Below are 20,045 nucleotides of genomic sequence, written 5' to 3' on the forward strand. Positions count from 1 at the left end.
CAGCGAGAAGTATTGGAGCAGATTCAGGTACTGTATGTAGAGAGCTGCAAGAAAAAGGAATGTATCTTCTGGAAATTGATTTTAAGAAGTCTCCAAAAGTATGGGTGACTTTGAAGCAACTGTGTGTTCCCAGAGTTTATGTATAGAGGTGATTGAAGGTCCTGAAAGTTCGACCTTCAGTAGAGCCAGCTTTACTAGATAGTTAAGTAAACTCGTCTAAGAAAGTAGATTGCATGAAAAGCTCTCAAGGGAGGTGGGGACAAATAAAGACTGGCAGATTCTGCTTCCAGAACCTCAAAACAGAGGATTAAACCTGCAAGGCAGAGACGAGTCACTATCCATTTTTTAAAAGATTTATTTATTTATACAAGAACTGGGTTATAGGCCAGAGGCCCGGGAGGGTGAGAGAATTCACCAGAGAGAGAGCTGGGAGCAGAACAGGCAGACAGACCAAAAGCACTGCTGAGGGGAGCAGCAGGTGAGAAAGGAGAGGTCTGCTGCGTCATGTGGGTAGCTCCCTGGCTGGCCGGGAATCAAGCCTGAATGTAGAGGCTTCAGACAGCCCCACAGCACTGCCCTCAACCCAGTGTGCCACTGGGGAGGCCCACTATCCATTTTTTATTTTTTGTTTGTTTGCTATAATATATTGATATTCATATATGATCACACTCTCTTATCTTTAGGGGATAAGACATCGTAGTTAGAAGAAGAAATTTCTTTAAAGAAAAAAAAGTATAGTCAAATCTCTTTGAATAAAATTGCATTCAAAACTCTCTAGCTTTTAAGATTCATAGGTTGCTATCTGCCTTGACCCTTAGGTGCTGAGTATTTGGTTAGACAAAAGAAGAGACTTAAATACTCTGGAATGAGAACCAGCCAGACAAAGAAAACCTGCTTTGTTAATCTGGACCTGCTGCTATGACCTTTTCTGGAATTTGGACTGCTCATTGAGATTCTAACCCATAGAAGAGCCCCAATATTTGTTTACCACTGCTTTCTTGTCTCTCCTAGTAAGAATAATGCCTGACTCACAACCAGGAAGTCACAGGTGCCTATGGACATAATATAAAGAAAATAGGGAAAGCTGAGATTTGAGGTTATGCCATAAATGTTTCCCTCCTTTTCCCCCATAGGCTTAATTTAGAAATAACTAGATTAAACCTTCTATTACAACTTTATAAATAAATGTTTTTTCCACAAGTTCAAGATTGCTTTTTAATTATTACAGAAGTTGGGACTAGATAGGATAGTATCTGGTCAAATGAGGAAAGTATTTGGCATGGATTTCCTTGCATTCTGAAAGGGAATGGTATGGAATGAGGAGAGTCTATACGATTCATCTTACCGTTTATAAAATGGAGAAAACTGAAGCTCCCTTCAAATGAGTAGGAGGATGAAATAAGATAAATCATGAGGAAAATATCAGAAATTGTCTAGTGCTTTTAGATTCCCAAGAGGAAGAAAACCGATGGTGCCTGGTTCCCTTTCCTGTTTAAAAAGATAAAAGACCAGAGGCTGTGAAACGCTCTGCTTGGATTGGCCCTCTGTAGCCACCGTCCCTAAGCTGGGCTTCATGTCTCCTAGCAACAAGCTGTGGTCGCACTGAAGGGGCTAGTGCCCAGGTGAGTTCGGAAATGCTCCGCTCGAGAAGGGGTCCTGCTTTCCAAAATCTGCAAAGAAGTTATCGTCCCTGTAGAGCGGGGATGGGCAAGGCAGTGCTGCTTACCTACCATAGGAAAGGCACGGAGAGTTTCCCATCCAGGCTCGGAGAGTGCAGATCCAGGTCTTTGGGTTGCTCCTGGGCCTCTCTGAAAGTGATTTGGAAACTCAAGATGGAGAGTCGAATTCATATTACTGGGAGGCTACGCATAGGAAAAAATATTTCAGTTTGTAACTATAAGTTAATTTTAAAAAGCACCTAATGATGTTCCTAATCACAATTACATTAAATTTGGGTAAGGAGCTTGTATGTCATTGCAGCTGATACCTGTCAAGAAACTTAAATTGTACCGGAAAAGTCCAAATGGAGCTGTCAATGCCCCCACCTCAGATCTATGTAGAAAAAACTCTGGCCATTATCAAACCAGATATTGTTGACAAAGAGGAAGAGATACGAGATATTATTCTCAGATCTGGATTCACCATAGTTCAGGTAACTTCTGGGCATGCTGCTCATGCTTTTTTCTCTCTGCTTCCTTATTTATGTTTATATAAAGACATTACCATATTTAGATCCTTAGTAGTTTGCATTAATTTAGGTTTATTTTTCTGTGTACAAAAGCTCTATGTGATGGTTTTAAAAGTTTTAACACACTTCAGGGGCCTCCCTGGTGGCTCAGGGGGTATAGACACAGCATTATGAAGCTATCCACAGCCACTGCAGCACAAGTTCGATTCCCAGCCAAGGAGGTGACCCACATGGTGCAGCAGACCTCTCCTGTCTCACCCACTGTTCCCCTCAGCAGTTTACTTCAGTAGATCTGCCTATTCTGCTACCCACTCTATTTCTGGTGGGTCCTCTCACCCTCCTTATCTCTGGCCTGAACCCCAGCTCTTATATGCATAAATAAATAAATCTTTAAAAATAAATTTAAAAAGTAAAAGTTATAACACACTTCGAAAGACTGGAAAATGAGAAGTAAAACTATTTTTCCTCCACCTTATCACTCCAACCCTAAAGTCCCAGTCTCCAGAGAGGCAACCACTTAGCACTTTCTATTCTTCCAGGAGTTTGTTTTTTTTATACATTACAAACATTCCCCCCACCCCAAATATTGATAGCATTCCTCCTCTCTTGACCTTCTTTAAGAAAAGTCCCTCAGATAGCATTCTAGATCATTTATTACATCTGAATCTACCTCATTTTTTCTAACTTCTTTTTGATATTCCCTGTGAGGATGAATCACAATGTATTTGCTTGGTTAGCTACTGATGGACTTTTGGAGCATCATTGGTATTTTTTTCAGTTGTTATAAACATCTAAGGTTAAACATTACACTTTGTCTGCTGTTGGTAAACACTGACATTCTAGAGATTTGAAAATGAATGTGGAAAAAGTGTTGTTAAAGATTATCAAATAAATTGAATATCCTTTTTCTTTTTGGTACCATCCTCATTTAAATTGTTAGGTTTTTTTTTTTTTTTTTTTTTTGATGGAGCCCTCGCCTGTGGCCGGGGATTGAACTGGCGCTGCAGAGGCTGTGGGCAGCCTGGCAACCCAGCGCTCAACCGCTGCGCCACCAGGGGAGGCCCTAAATTATTGGTTTTTAATTCTTTCATTTGAACAGTATCACATTGGCTTTTTAGTTAGTGTTTTTTTTTTTTTTAAATAAACTTTTTTTTTTTAAAGATTTATTTGTTTATTTGTTTATTTATTTATTTATACAAGCACTGGGTACAGTTAGAAGCGCGGGAGGGTGAGAGAATTCACCAGAGCCAGAGCGGGGAGCAGAGCAGGCAGAAGGACCGAAGTACACTGCTGAGGGGAGCAGCGGGCGGCAGGAGAGGTCTGCGCGCCATGTGGGACCCTCCTCTGGTGGCCGGGGAGCAGCTGGGTTTCGAACCTGTGCTGCAGAGGCTGCCGGCAGCATCACAACCCAGCGCTCAACCGCTGCGCCACAGGGGAGGCCCTTTAGTTAGTGTTTTAAAAGATAAAAGTTCAATCTTCAGTAAAGTATGGGATTTCATTTGCATTTAGGACAGGCGAAAATTCAGAGGCAGAATGGTACCAAAAAATATAAGGAAATAGTATAGGAAAATATAAGGAAATATTTTCCCTATATCAGTAAAGATGGCTTTTAAATATATGTTAGGTGAGGGCCTCCCCGGTGCCGGTGGTGCAGAGGTTGAGCGCTGGGTTGCGAAGCTGCCCACAGCCTCTGCAGCGCCGGTTCAATCCCCAACTGCTCCCAGGCCACCGGAGGAGGGTCCCACATGGCGCGCAGACCTCCCCTGCCGCCCGCTGCTCCCCTCAGCAGTGTACTTCGGTCGTTCTGCCTGCTCTGCTCCCCGCTCTGGCTCTGGTGAATTCTCTCGCCCTCCCACGCTTCTGACTGTACCCAGTGCTTGTATAAATAAATAAATAAATCTTTAAATATATATATATATATATATATATATATGTTAGGTGAACCAGGAATCCATTTTTCTTAAAGTTTATTAAGTATTATACCATATACTCCAGAATAAACTCCAAATGGGTATAAGCTTTAAATATTGAAAAATTAAACCATATTGGGCCTCCCCTGGTGGCGCTGGCGGTTGAGCGCCATGCTGTGAAGCTGTCCATAGCCTCTGTAGTGCCTGTTCGATCCCCGCCGGCCTCGGAGCAACCCACATGGCGAGCAGACCTCTCCTGTCTCCCCCGCTGCTCCCCTCAGCAGTGTATTTCCTCAGTCTGCCTGTTCTGTTCCCCACTCTGTCTCTGGTGAATCCTCTCACTCTCCCGCGCATCTGGCCTGTACCCCAGATCTTGTATAAATAAATAAATAAATCTTTTAAAAAAGATAATAAAAATTAAACCATATAAATTCTAAAAAGATGGATAAATTTCTTGTTTATGCTTGGAGCTGAGCATCGTTTTGTACTCTGTCTTAAGGTCTGGGAACCATAGAAGATAAGATTAATAAGAGTATAAACAAAATACTTCTGCATGGCCAAATAAACATACACATAATCAAAACAAATGACAAATTTGGAAAAATGATTTGCAACTCATATCATTTGGTCATGGAGCAAGTAGATAGCTTTTAGGGTCAGAATAAAATAGGAAAAAAAAACCCAGAGGAATAAGGAAGTTTACAGAGATAACGGCAACAAATTCTAAAGGGGGTTAATCAACACCCCCTCTCCCCCAGAGACAGCAGGACATTCCTGGACAAGGGCAATAAAAAAAGGACTCTAATATAAGGGCGATGAAATAAGAAGTAATTCTGGGCACAGAGACATTAAGACAGAGTGAGTGAGACTACCGAGTCCTAGCCAATCACAGAGAGATTGATGGGTGTTTAGAATAATTAGGGAAAGAAGGTATATATTCCCTGAAGCACAACTCCATGGGCTTCCTTGCCACTCCCTGGCCAGGTTCCATAGGCCTGGGAATCCTATTTTGTTTCTGTTCCTTTTCTTCTTAATAAATTTTTCCTTATATCTATTTCTTTTTTTTTTTTTTAATAGAGGCATGTTTTTATTTATTTATTTGTTTGTTTGCTTGGTTTTTTTTTTGTTTATACATGCACTGGGTACAGTCAAAAGCGCGGGAGGGTGAGAGAATTCACCAGAGCCAGAGCGGGGAGCAGAGCAGGCAGAAGGACCAAAGTACACTGCTGAGGGGAGCAGCGGGCGGCAGGAGAGGTCTGCGCGCCATGTGGGACCCTCCTCCGGTGGCCGGGGAGCAGCCGGGGATCGAACCGGCGCCGCAGAGGCCGCGGGCAGCTTTGCAACCCAGCGCTCAACCGCTGCACCACCGTGGAGGCCCCCTTATATCTATTTCTCTAAACAAATTTGCCTCTTTTCACTTGCTTGCCTGAGAGTCAGCAAAGTTCCTGCTGCAGCTTTGTTAGAAATCAATGGATGGTGGCCTGTTGGCTAGGACTCAGTGCTGCCACTGCAGCCTAGGATCAATTCCTAGCTGGGGAATTAGACCTGAAAACCTGAAATTATGGTAACATCACAGAGACCTAATCTGTGTAATTTATAAAAGACTCCTAGAAAAAGATAAAAATTTGGTAGAAGATGAGCAGGATATGTGGACAGTCATAGAAAAGAAAAACATGCTACTTAAACATACTGAAAAGATACTCAATCTCTAAATAGGAAAAAAAGCAAATTAACAACATTGAAATACATTCTGACAAAAATGTAAATGACTCAATCCTTATGGAGGAGTATCTGGCAATAATCTGTCAATATTATAGATGCCTTACCCTTTGACACAGCATCCAACTCCTGGGAATTGCTTCTATAAGTGACAAGTATACAGGTTATTTTTGACAGCATTGTTTATTTACTACAAAAAAGTAGGAAATAACCCAGTATACAAGATGTTAAATAAAAATATCGACAAACCCACCAGTTTGAATACTATGCAACTAACTGTAAAAAGAATGAGGGAATTTTTCTGTATCTTCTTATAAAAAAAAAAACAAGATGCAAAATAATATGTGGCAACTTTTTGTGATAGAAAAAGTAATATATATTCATGTTTGCCCATATATGCAAAATGAAACAGTAGAAGAAAAATAAACATTAAAAGATGGTTGCCTGCTGAGGGCAAGGAAGAACATGGTCAATTTAGACAGTGACGGGAATAACATTTCCCAGTATTTACCTTGTTTCTTTACTTTGAATTTTTGAACACTGTAAGTATATTATCCATTAATTTTTAAAAAATATTTATTTATGCATACAAGAACTGGGGTAGAGGCCAGAGGAGTTGGAAGTGAGGGGATTCACCAGAGACAGCGTGGGGGCAGATTAACTGAAATACACTGCTGAGGGGAGCAGTGGATGAGAGAGCAGAGGTCTGCAGTGTCATGTGGGTCACCTCCCTGGCTGGGGATCGAACTCTGTAGTGTCTATGGATTGCTTCATAGTGTCTTTACTCCTTGCGCCACCAAGAGGCCCATATTACCCATTAATTTTAAAAAGTATACAGGGCCTCCCTGGTGGCATAGAGGTTAAATGTCAGCATTATCATACAGTCACCACTGCTGTGAACTGAGTTGGCCTGAGCTTGATTCTTGCCTGGAGTTAACCCACATATGGCCCAGCAAACCTCTGCTGTCAAGCCACTGCTCCCTTCAGCAGTGTATTTCAGTAGATCCACCTGTTCTGCTCCGCACTCTGTCTCTGGTGAATCCTCTTACCTCCCACACCTCTGGCCTACACCCTAGCTCTTCTATGCATATATAAATTTTTCTAAAAAAATTTTTTTTTAATTATAAAAATAAGATATATATCCCATTTGTTTTATCATACATGTATATTAAAAAGAATTGGTGACTGGGCCTCCCTGGTGGCACAAGGCTCAAGGGGTTAAGCACAGCACTGTGAAGCTATCCGTGAGCCTCTGCAGCACAAGTTCGATCATTGGCAAGGGAGTTATGCACATGGCATAGCAAACCTCTCGTGTCTCGCCTGTTGTACTCCTCAGCAGTGTATTTCAGTCAGTCTACCTGTTCTGTTCCCTATGCTGTGTCTGGTGAATCCTCTCACCCCAACCCCCCCGCCCACACCTTTGACCTGTACGCCAGTTCTTGTATGCATAAATAAATCTTAAAAAAAAAAAAAGAATTGGGGCCTCCCTGGTGGCACAAGGGGTTAAGCACAGCACTGTGAAGCTATCCTCTGCCACTGCAGCGCGAGTTCAATCCCCAGCCAGGGAGCTAACCCACATGGCGCAGCAGACCTCTCCTAACTCATCCATTGCTCCCCTCAGCAGTGTATTTCAGTCAATCTGCTTGTTCTGCTCCCCACTCTGTCTCCAGTGGATCCTCTCACCCTCCACACCTCTAGCCTGTACCCCAATTCTTGTATACATAAATAAATCTTTAAAAAAAAAGGTGACAAATAGCTAATGTTAATTATAAATTAAAAATCAGCTTACTGGGCCTCCCCGGTGGCGCAGCGTTTGAGCGCTTGGTTGCGAAGCTGCCTGCAGCCTCTGCAGCGCCGGTTCGATCCCCGGCTGCTCCCCGGCCACTGGAGGAGAGTTCCACGTGGCGGTCACTGGAGGAGGGTCCCACATGGCGTGCAGACCTCTCCTGCTGCCCGCTGCTCCCCTCAGCAGTGTACTTCGGTCCTTCTACCTGTTCTGTTCCCCACTCTGGCTCTGGTGAATTCTCTCGCCCTCCCGCACTTCTGACCGTGCCCAGTGCTTGTATAAATAAATAAAATAAAAATAAAAATAAATCTTTAAAAAAAATCAGCTTACTAATATTTAAAATTTTCCCTAGTTGCAATTGTTTTTTGTTTTAATTATGATGAAATATATGCAACATGAAATTTACCATTTTAACTTTTTAAATGTACAATTGAGTGGCATTAAATACATATGCGAGGCCTCCCTGGTGGCACAAGGGGTTAAGACGCAACCTATGAAGCTATCCACAGCCATTGCAGCACGAGTCTGATCCCTGGCCAGGGAGCTACCCACATGGTACAGCAGACATCTCCTATCTTGCCCACTGCTCCTGTCAGCAGTGTATTTCAGTCAGTCTGCCTGTTCTGTTCCCCATTCTGTCTATGGTGAATCCTCTCACCACCCCCCTGGCATCTGGCCTGCACCCCAGTTCTTGCATGCATAAATAAATCTTTAAAAATAAATAAATAAATACATGTATGGGGGCTTCTCTGGTCAGCAAGAGATTAAATTGCAGCACTGTGAAGCTGTCTGCAGCCACTGCAACAGGAGTTTGATCCCTGGCCAGGGAGCTGACCCACATGGCCCAGGAGACCTCTCCTGTCTCGCTCACTGCTCCCCTCAGCAGTGTATATCAGTGGAGCTGCCTGTTCTGCTCCCCACTCTGTCTCTGGTGAATCCTCTCACCCTCCGCACCTCTGACCTGTAATCCGGTTCTTGTATGCATAAATAAATAAATCTTTTAAAAACACATAAATACATACATACATATACATTGTTGCACAGCCATCACCACCACCCATCTCTACAAATGTTTCATCATCTTAAAGTGAAACTATCCATTAAACAGTAACTTGTTTTCTTCTCTTCACATTCCTTGATAACCACCATTCTTTCTGCCTCTACGGTTTTGACTATTCTAGGTATCTCATGTAAGTGGAATCATAAAATATTTGTCCTTTGTATTGTGTCCTTTTAAAAAGACTGTGATGTAGTTTAGAGTTCATTGAACTTGTGCCTCTCTTGTCCCATCTAGGGAAAACCTTCTGTAAAAAGAAGTATCTTTTCAGTAGGTGGCAGTCTTTCTCTAGTTACAAGCTAATCTTTTCTTTGGTGTTAATTTAATAACATGGCTTCTCTTTGTTAAACTATCCATCATAATTCCAAAAAATTTTACCTGATTTAATTTTAAAGTAACTAATGGAATCATTGATTAAGTATCAATTTTAGTTTAAGATGAGCTGTTCATTTTCATAATTATGCTGCCTTAGCTATCACATCTGCTGAAGATAGGGCCCCTTGCTTAAGGAGAATGTGCCAGATAAGGATTTATATTAATTTTAAATGAAATTTTTATTTTTTTTAAAGATTTTATTTATGCATACAAGAACTGGGGTACAAGCCAGAGGTGCGGGGGTGAGAGGATTCACCAGAGACAGAGTGGGGAACAGAACAGGCAGATTGAGGGGAGCAGCGAGACAGGAGAGGTCTCTGTGCCATGTGGGTAGCTCCCTGCTGGGCTGGGGATCGAACTCATGCTACAGAGGCTGTGGATTGCTTCATAGTGCTGTCCTTAACCCCTTGCACCACCAGGAAGGCCAAGATTTTTATTTTTAAACACAACAAAAACACACATCACTATGCACAAGAATCACAATTACTGGCATGTCTTAATTTTTAAAACATAACCAAGAAATACACACTCAATAATATCTTCTCTAATTTCTTATATTTCCCGACTGTGAATTGAATGATGTGATCATCTTTTTTTTATATAGTAACTAGTCCTTAGTCATCCAGTAGAGTTTTTTTATAGCAGTGCTAACTCATGAAGGTAAACATTATCTTCCCAATTTTCTTGCACTGGTCAGTATGGGTCCCTCTGTATAAATCAAGTACTTTTACCAGGGTTCTGCTATCTGAAGACAGATGATAGTTTTGAAAGGGGCTTTAAGAGCAGGTCATTTAGTAAAATCTTATTGTCTCTCAGGAAAATCTAGCTCATTTTAGAAAGATGGATTTTTCCAACTACTACAATATTTTTAAATTTTTTAAAAATTTTATTTGTACATACAAGAACTGAGGTGTAAGCCAGAAGTGTAGGGGGTGAGAGGCTTTTTCACCACAGAGTGAGGAGCAAACAGGCAGATCTACTGAAATACACTGTTGAGGGCAGCAGAGGGTGAGGCAGGAGCAGTCTGCTGCACCATATGGGTTTCTTCTGGCTGCAGGTGTGGGACTCACCCTGCAGTGGCTGGATAGCTTTATAGTACTGTCTTTAACTCCTGCGCCACCAGGTAGGCCCCCAAGTACTACAATATAATGAGACCAGTATCCAAAAGTAATGTAGGAAAATTTCAATAAATAGGGAAATATTACAAATAGATGGGGAAAGATGGTTTTGGAATTTTCTACAGTCCACTTTTTTTATGTTTATGTATCCAAAGTATACATTTATAAAATATTGATGATTGGAATGCCCTTACTTTAAGGAGTTATGATAAATTTGTCATTAACAAACCACAGGCAGGGACCTCCCTGGTGGCCTAAGGGTTAAGTCTCGGGTTGTTACCTTGACATCCTTTTTTTTTTTTTTTTTTTAAGATTTTACTTATTTATACCAGCACTGGGTACAGTCAGAAGTGCGGGAGGGTGAGAGAATTCACCAGAGCCAGAGCGCGTAGCAGAACAGGCAGACTGATGAAGTACACTGCTGAAGGGAGCAGTGGGGGCGGCAGGAGAGGTCTGTGTGCCATGTGGGACCCTCTCTGTGGCTGGGGATTGAACCAGTTCTGCAGAGGCTGTGGGCAGCTTCGAAGCCCAGTGCTCAACTGCTGCACCACCAGGGAGGCCCTTACCTTGACATCCTAAGTTCCATCCTAACCTGGGAGCTAACCCACTTATGGTATGGCAGACCTCTCCTTTCTCGCCCACTGATCCCATTAGCATGGTATTTCAATGGTGTCTTTTCTGTTCCCCACCTTTCGCTGGTGGGTCCTCTCACTCCCCCCTCCCCCCTGCCCCACACCTCTGGCCTATACCCCAGTTCTATGCAAAAATAAATAAATAAAATCTTTAAAAAAAAAACAACAAAAAAACAGGGGCCTCCCTGGTGGCACAAGGGGTTAAATCTCAGCACTATGAAACTATGAACAGCTGTCTGCAGCACAAGTTAGAGCCCTGGCCAGGGAGGTGACCCACATGGCCCAGGAGACCTCTCCTGTCTCACCAGCTGCTCCCCTCAGCAGTGTATTTCAGTAGATCCGCCAGTTCTGCTCCCCACTCTGTCTCTGGTGAATCTTATCATCACCCCCCACCCTTGCCACTTCTGGCCTGTACCCCAGTTCTTGTATGCATAAATAAGTAAATCTTAAAAAAAAAACAAAAACAAAAAAACACTATAGGCAAAGGGAGACTGACAGACTGGAATAGTTTTTCTTAAGTAGGTTACATAATTCTTTTATTTATTTATTTATTTGTTTGTTTGTTTTAAGAGGCATATATTTTTGTTTGTTTGTTTGTTTGTTTGTTTATACGTGCACTGGGTACAGTCAGAAGCGCAGGAGGGTGAGAGAATTCACCAGAGCCAGAGCGGGGAGCAGAGCAGGCAGAAGGACCGAAGCGCACTGCTGAGGGGAGCAGTGGGCGGCAGGAGCGGTCTGCGCGCCATGTGGGACCCTCCTCCGGTGGCCAGGGAGCAGCCGGGGATCAAACAGGGCTGCAGAGGCTGCGGGCAGCTTTGCAACCCAGCGCTCAACCGCCGCGCCACCAGGGAGGCCCCAATTCTTTTAAATCTTATTTACAGTATATATTCAACTTTCTTATCTTGCCTTTTTAAAACAAAAATACAAACCTTAAATTTGTAGTCAGATTCATGCAATTTAAGTTATTAAAACTTCATGAGATAATATTGAACTGTCATTTTAAATGCTTTTGTTGTTTATTTCTCTTCTAGAGAAGAAAACTGCAACTTAGCCCTGAGCACTGTAGTAACTTTTATGTGGAACAATATGGGAAAATGTTTTTCCCCAATTTAACAGCTTACATGAGTTCTGGACCACTTGTTGCCATGATATTAGCTAGACATAAAGCCATCTCCTATTGGAAAGAACTTTTGGGACCAAGTAATAGCTTAGTAGCTAAGGAGACACACCCAGACAGGTAATTTTCTTAAAGGGTAAAATGGAATTCATCTGTGAAACAAAAAAACAAGTATGATTTCATTGTAATGGGAATTTCATTTGAAAGTTTCCCTAACACTTTTTTTTTGAGGGGGGTGGGGGAGAGGTCTTTTATATTTTTAACTAGTAAATGTCTATTTAATACCAAATATTACAAAAGCCTCAGGAATGTCTGATTTATGGTTAATTAGCCTTCAATCATCCTTGATTTAAAATGTCACTGAAGTAGTTTTTTCATAGGAAAAATGGTGTGGTATTTTAAAAGAATATTGATAACACAGGACCAGAAATACAAATTTTCAGCATTTTCACTACTAGATGTCTAGAAACAAAAGGAGTCCCTGTGATTTGAGTCCCTGTACTTTTGAATGTGTATTGTTTTTTACTTCTCACAAGTCTCCTTTTATTTTTTTATTTTTTTTTTTTAAATTTTTTTTTTTTATAGAGGCATGTTATTTATTTATTTATTTGTTTGTTTGTTTTGTTTATACAAGCACTGGGTACAGTCAGAAGCGCGGGAGGGTGAGAGAATTCACCAGACCAAGAGCGGGGAGCAGAGCAGGCAGAAGGACCGAAGTACACTGCTGGGGGGAGCAGCGGGCGGCAGGAGAGGTCTGCGCGCCATGTGGGGTGGCAGGAGAGGTCTGCGCGCCATGTGGGACCCTCCTCCGGTGGCCGGGGAGCAGCTGGGGATCGAACCGGCGCTGCAGAGGCTGCAGGCAGCTTTGCAACCCAGCGCTCAACCACTGCACCACCGGGGAGGCCCACAAGTCTCCTTTTAACCCAGAGGACTTCTGTTTTCCTAATGCATACTTTTTACAAATTTAAAAATGATTGACCCTCTTCTTAATAAATTTAAACTTAAAATATATTTGACCTAAATAAAATAAAATATACTTGACCTATGAACAACATGGGTTTGAACTGTGCCCATCCACTTACATGCAAATTTCATTTAAACAGATGACACAAACTTATGGTATAGAGAAATACAGTACTACTATAAATGTATTTTCTCTAATGATGGTCTTAACATTTTCTTTTCTCTAACTTATTTTATTGTAAGAATGTACATATAGGACACAAAATTTGTTAATCAACTCCTTATGTTACCTAAGACTTCTGGTGAACAGCAGGCTGTTAGCAAAGTTTTTGGGTTCTCAGAAGTCATATGCAGTTTTTCAAATATTTGGGGGTTAGTACATTGTTTAAAGGTCAACTATAGATTAAAATCACATATGTGAGAAATGACAGTGCTTCTGTAAAATTTCTAAGGCGAAAACATTTATAAAAACTAAGGAAAAGGATCTCAGATTGAATGGTCATCATCTACAACTTGCTTCTAGTCTAAGGGCAATCTATGGCACAGATGACCTAAGGAATGCACTTCATGGGAGTAATGATTTTGCAGCAGCAGAAAGAGAAATTCGGTTCATGTTTCCTGAAGGTAAGTTACCAATAAGTAATATGTCAGTTTCATCTCTTTATTGTTTGCTTTTTCTTTTATTTTGAAGATGTATTGAGAAGGAGGATAACGTAATTTTTCTTAAATATATTTGGTAATATTTTCAAATTTAGCTACTTAAAAACTTGAAGCTAAGAATAGAGAACTCAACATTTCGATCAAAATTAAATTGTGCCCTCCAGGGAATCAGGGAATCTTTTGAAACAGTTTAATTTTTTTCCCTTTCTTTTTTTTTTTTATAAATTTTGTTTTTTTTAAGATTTATTTATTTATACAAGAACCAGCGTATAGGCCAGATGTGCGGGAGGGTGAGAGGATTCACCAGAGACAGAGTGGGGAACAGAACAGTCAGATCTACTGAAATATACTGCTGAGGGGAGCAGCGGGAGAGTCAGGAGAGGTCTGTTGTGGCATATGGGTATCTCCCTGGCCCAGGATCGAACTTGTGCTGCAGTGGCTGCAGATAGCTTCGTAGGCTGCGTCTTATCCTTTGTGCCACCAGGGAGGACCCTTAAAAGTTTTTTTTATAGATATTTGTGCACAAAAGAATTTTCCTACTTGTTTTCTTCTTACTGATGTAATCTCTGTCACATGGTCAAAGACCTTACTTTTCCTTTGGAACTCTTTACTGTGGAAAATGTCAAACATACTCAAAAGTAGACAGAATAGTATAATAAATCCCTAGTAAACTGATTACCCAACTTCAACAATTATGGCGAGCCTTATTTCATCTATAACCCCTGCTCCTTCTTCTGCCTCCATATTATTTTTACACATATCTCAAATATGAGATGTCTTAATAGCTTTGTAGATTTTCCCCACTTGTGAATTAGAATTTTCTCTTTGGATTTTAACTGAAATTGGATAAAAATTCTCTAACTTGAGTAGAAGATATATTTGGGTGTTCTTCTTACTCAGAGTCTTATATTCTTAAACTCTTATTTTAGATTGCCTCTGATTTTACCCATTAACTGATGCTGTAGATATGAGTTTAAAAATTATATACTTTTTTAAAAAAGATTTATTTATTTATGCATACAAGAGTGGGGGCAAAGGCCAGAGGTGCAGGGGAGTGAGAGGATTCACCAGAGACAGAGTGGGGAACAGGCAAATTGACCAAAGTACACTGCTGAGGGGAGCAGAGGGCCAGCCAGGAGAGGCCTGCTGTGTCATTGTGTGGGACGTGCTCATACAAGGCAATTAAAAGGTGTGCTTAGAGACTTTTAAGGCCTGACTCAGAAAGTGACATTTTAGCTGAGATCCAAGAGATAATGATAAGATCATTTTAGCTGAGATCCAAGAGATAGTGGTTAAATAAATTGTTATAATAGAGACTTTACCGGAAAGAAAACTTTACTGAAGACCCACTAGGTTTTTCCCAGGTTTTCCTGCATCATGACAAAGATCTCCCATTGTTAATCTTTGTCTCATTGAGACTGAACCCATACACAACTCATACAGAAATTTATCTTTCTGCCTTCCTTTCCACTGGGCCACTGAGGATTTAAATCTAAACATTTGGGACCCTCCCCAGAGGCTCAAGGGGTTAAGCATCAGCACTATGAAGCAATCTGCAGCTACTGCAGCACAAGTTTGATCCCTGGCTGGGGCTGACCAGGTAGGTGACCCACATGGAGCAGCAGATCTCTCCTGTCTCACCAGCTGCTCCCCTTGGCAGTGTATTTCAGTAGATTTGCCTGTTCTGCTTCCCACTCTGTCTCTGGTGAATCCTCTAACACTCCCCACCCCCAACCCTGGCCTACACCCCAGCTCTTGTACGCATAAATAAATAAATCTTTTTTAAAAATCCAAACACAAGACCAATAGCTTCCCTTTCTCATTTTTATCAAAAATAACATATCCATGGAGATTAACCTCAAAAGACCTACTAAGACATTAAAATGCATTCTTTCTTGTGTAGTTATATTCTTTGTTATTACAAATTTGATTCACCTACATAGTGTTCAAACAAGGTTGAAAATAATAAAATTTCTCAGTAATATATTTTAAAACTTGAGAAATAAGCAGGAATATTTACATATTATATAGACAAATATCATTATACCTCAGGTGTATATTCAGTAGAAGAGCAAGAACTATGTATTATTCACTGTTTAAGCTCTGCAAAATGCCTGCTATTTTTTGGCAGGAATTAATTGTTAAAATAAATTTAACTTATGAAGATTACATGTCCTGTGTTCATATTTTTCTTTTTCATACTACTATTATATCTACTGTACAAAGCATGGTGGTAATGTAGAAAAAGATATGGTTAAAAACAAAATCAGACTCTTATACATGATCACTGTTAGAATTTTGATATTTCTTGCTAGTCTTATGTGTTATGTAGTCATTTCTCTGTGTTTTTTAATAAACTAGTGTACCATATATCTAGTTATGTTTCCTTTTTAAAAGCTTTAGAAGTATTTCTAATGCCATTAAAAGTTATTTGTCTATATTTCATCATTTATTTAGCTTTAATGGGAATACATTTCTATTTGCAGTGATTGTTGAGCCCATTCCAGTTGGACAGGCTGCTAAGGACTATTTAAATTTGTATGTAACACCAACTCTGCTAAAAGGACTCACAGAGCTTTGTAAGCAAAAGCCAGCAGATCCTTATGTAAGAATCTTTTTATTCACATTAAATATTGTCTATATTTTAATGTTGAAACATTGTATTCTCTGAAAGAGTTAAGTATCTAGAGGTGGTTTTTAGATACCTCCTTCTGAATAGCTTTTTTTAAATAAAGATTTATTTATTTATGCATATAAGAACTGGGGTATAGGCAGAGATGTGGGATGGGCAGGTGAGAGGATTCACCAGAGACAGAGTAGGGAACAGAACAGGCAGATTGACTGAAATACACTACTGAGGGGAACAGCAGGCGAGTCAGGAGAGGTCTGCTGCACCATGTGGGTAGCTCCCTGGCCAGGGATACAGCTTGTGCTACAGTGGCTGCGGATAGCTTCAAAGGTTGCATCTTAACCCCTTACACCACCAGAGGGACCCTAAAGATTTATTTTTATTTATGTATGCATACAAGAACTGGGGTATAGGCCAGAGGTACAGGGGGTGAGAGGATTCACCAGAGACAGAGTGGGGAGCAGAACAGGCAGATTCACTGAAATACACTGCTGAGGGGAGCCTCAGGCGAGATAGGAGAGGTCTACTGGGCCATGTGGGTTACTTCCTTGGCCGGGGATTGAATTCATGTTGCAGTGACTATGGATAACTTGACAGTGCTGAGACTTAACCCCTTACGCCAGAAGGGAGGCCACCCAGTACCATTTATTGAAAAAACTACATCTTTTCCATTGAACGGACTGGGTACCATATGTTACTTTTCCACTCTAAATTCTATTTTATTGGTCTACATGTCTATCTATATGCTAGTTCTACACTGTTTTGATTATTGTAGCTTTGTAGAAGATATTTGAAATCAAGAAGAACAAAGTTGGAAAATACTTTTTCATGATTGTTTTCACTGTTTAAGAGCCCCAGAAATTCCCTTTGAATTTGACAACTGACTTTTCCTTTTCTGCAAAAATGACTGTTAGGTATTTTTGTTTGTTTGTTTTCATCTTTGACTGTTGGAATTGGGTTAAATCTGTAGATTGCTTTAGGTATTACTAAATTCTTAATGTCTTCACAGTATTAAGTGTTTCTACCCATGAACATGAGCTGTCTTATCATTTATTTAGGTTTCTAAATTTCTGTCTGCAATATTTTAAATTTAAGTTGATCAATACAAATTGATTAACTTATTCTTAAATATTTACTTTTTTCAATGGTATTGTAAATGAAAATGACCTCTTAATTTCCTTTTTGGATTGTTGCTTGCTGCCAAAAAGAATTTTGACAGCTTTTTTTTGTGTGTTGATCTTATAACTTACAACTTTGTTGAATTCATGTATTAGTTTTAATATCTTTCTGTGGATCCTTTGGAACTTCCTATATATAGGATTGTGTCATCTGTGAATGGAGATAGTTTAACTTCAATTTTTTTGATGTGGATTTATGGTTTACAATCTTGCATAATGTAAAACTTAGTGTTTCAATTTTTAATATTCATTTTTTGTTCTTAAAATGATTTTGAAAACTCTTTAAGCTTTTAATCAATGTACTGCATATTGAATAAAATATTTAAATATTTATTAACTTAAGGATTTTCCTCCTCCCCCTTTTTTCCTTAGATTTGGCTAGCTGATTGGTTGCTGAAAAATAATCCCAACAAACCTAAACTTTGTCACCATCCAGTTACAGAAGAATCTTATTAAAGTCTTCAAAGAACAGATCATGATATAGCTTATAAAAAGCATACATATACTTTTAAAAAATCATATTTCCTTAGGGTTTAAGTAACTATATGTGAAATAAATTATTTCTTAAAATCAGTTTTATAAGAAGGTGTTTTGTATAACAGATAATTTCTCATGTAAAATACAGGTTTACTGTATGCTTTTTTTCCCAATTACAAAGTAGTGTTCAGTAAACAATTTTTATAAACTCTGACAGAGATAACTGAGTATGGAAAAACTATCATACACATCTATAACTAATTTGTGCTGTACATCAACAAGAACCTGCTTTAAATTACCATGCCAGTTTATAACACCCATAGTGAACCATGCAAGTTTCATAGTGACTGAAATACTGCCAGGGCAGGGCTAGCTAAGGACACATTTAGTAGTGTGTTAACTATACAAAAACAAGACACAGTACAGTTTTAAAAGAAGTCTTATACAACTGTACATTTCAGTTAATTTTGTTTTTTCTTCAGTTTTTTAGAAGTAATGAGTTGTGTACAGGAAGGATAAATGCTTTACAGACAAGGACAAAAAACTAGAAACATTTTGTTTATCATCATTATCTTCATCTTACTCATCTTCTCCTCATCCTTTTCTTCTTTTTCTTGCCTTTTTCTGCCTTGATGACTCTTTTCCCCCCTCCATAGGCCTACTAATAGTATTCATCTTACATTTACCCTTCTGTTTAGCTGCTTCTCATCTGTAGCACTGTTATTTCACATCTCTCCAAATTCCTTTGCAAATATCACCAACTGAGAGACTGGAGTGTTTTTCTTTGATTTAGGGTAATACTCAGAACACAAAAAACTGAAGGAGCCCTCTTCGATGCATTGGGATTCTTCTTTGTCTCCCTTTTAGAGGAAACAGGTCTTCAGTCTCTTTTAAAATAGACCTTGTCTCCCTCTGCCATGTCTTCAAAGCTTTTTTTCTCTTTAAAGAGAACAACATGGTCTTCTGCCTCTCTAAGCACTTTTTAAAAAACTCTGAGAAGGTGACCAAAGTGTCTCAGTGCTTCTTAAGAATGCTCTTTCCAGCAACTTTTTTTTTTATAATAATAAATTTTATTTTTATATTCCCCATACAATTGCAACCTCCTTATTTTGACCACAATCCCTCCCCTCCTGCCCCCTACCCCCCACAGAGTGTCTCTTGTTCATAGTTTTTTGTTGATTTTGATTTTCACTTTCTTATAGTTATTCATTTTCCTGGTCCCTTATTTAAGTTTTCTAGATTCCTGCTATGAGTGAGACCATCCGGTATTTTTCTTTTTCTTTCTGGCTTATTTCGCTGAGCATGATCCCTTCCAGCGCCATCCATGTTGCTGCAAATTGCATGTGTTTATCTTTTTTGAATGCTGAGTAATATTCCATGGTATATATGTACCACATCTTCTTGATCCAGTCATCTATTTTTGGGCATTTGGGTTGTTTCCAAAGCTTAGCTATTATAAATAGTGCTGCTATAAACATAGGGGTGCAGGTGTTCTTTGGAATTGATGTTTCTGTGTCCTTTGGGTAAATACCTAGGAGTGGAATTGCTTTTCCAGCAACTTTCTATGAAGAATGCATATGATGACATTTCGCTTCTCACTTCTTAGGTTCTTTTTTGCCCATGTTTGTTTTTCCTCTGCAAGGTAAAGTCACTCAGAGCCAACTTGATTCTCATTTACACTGGTGCTGTCTCCTCGGTGCTCAATGTATTGCAATGGCTGTCCATTTAGGGTATGATTTTAACAATAATGTGACATTAAGCAATAAAAGGCAGATGTAAGATGTTGCTGCTGTTTTTTTTTAAAGATTATTTATGCATGCAAGAGCTGGGGTACAGGCCAGAGATGTAGGGGGTGAGAGGATTCACCAGAGACAGAGTGGGGAGCAGAACATGCAGATTGATTGATAAAGCACACTGCTGAGAGGAGCAGCTGGAGAGACAGGAGAGGTCTGCTGCACGAAGTGGTTTGCTCCCTGGCCGGCTGAGCGATCGAACTCGTGCTGCAGAGGCTGCAGACAGCTTCATAGGTTGCGTCTTAACCCCTTGCGCCACCAGGGAGGCCATAGATAAATAATTACTTGGTATAATGAAAATGGTCAGAACCAGGTTATCATTTTAACCTATCATTTATATAACTATTTTCCCAATATTGATAAGTACAGTCCAGTGGTGATCAGACAGTAGGGTAAAAACTCATCCTGGTTGCCTGTTATTTTCCTGATTATGAATGTTTTTT

General features: G+C 40.0%; 1 protein-coding gene across 1 annotated transcript; it reads left to right on the forward strand.

The window, feature by feature from the left end:
• The first annotated feature begins 872 nt into the window (after positions 1-872).
• On the forward strand, positions 873-17,893 carry NME5 (NME/NM23 family member 5). Its single transcript, XM_037509231.2, has 6 exons — positions 873-1,622; positions 1,981-2,152; positions 11,817-12,022; positions 13,389-13,489; positions 16,012-16,130; positions 17,705-17,893. The coding sequence occupies exons 2-6, from the start codon at positions 2,024-2,026 to the stop codon at positions 17,786-17,788; spliced, it is 639 nt and encodes a 212-aa protein (XP_037365128.1). The 5' UTR covers positions 873-1,622; positions 1,981-2,023; the 3' UTR covers positions 17,789-17,893.
• Positions 17,894-20,045: the final 2,152 nt, after the last annotated feature.

This window comes from Talpa occidentalis, unplaced genomic scaffold (assembly GCF_014898055.3).
Source record: "Talpa occidentalis isolate TD23 unplaced genomic scaffold, MPIMG_talOcc4v2.1 talOcc4.13, whole genome shotgun sequence".
Taxonomy (NCBI): domain Eukaryota; kingdom Metazoa; phylum Chordata; class Mammalia; order Eulipotyphla; family Talpidae; genus Talpa; species Talpa occidentalis.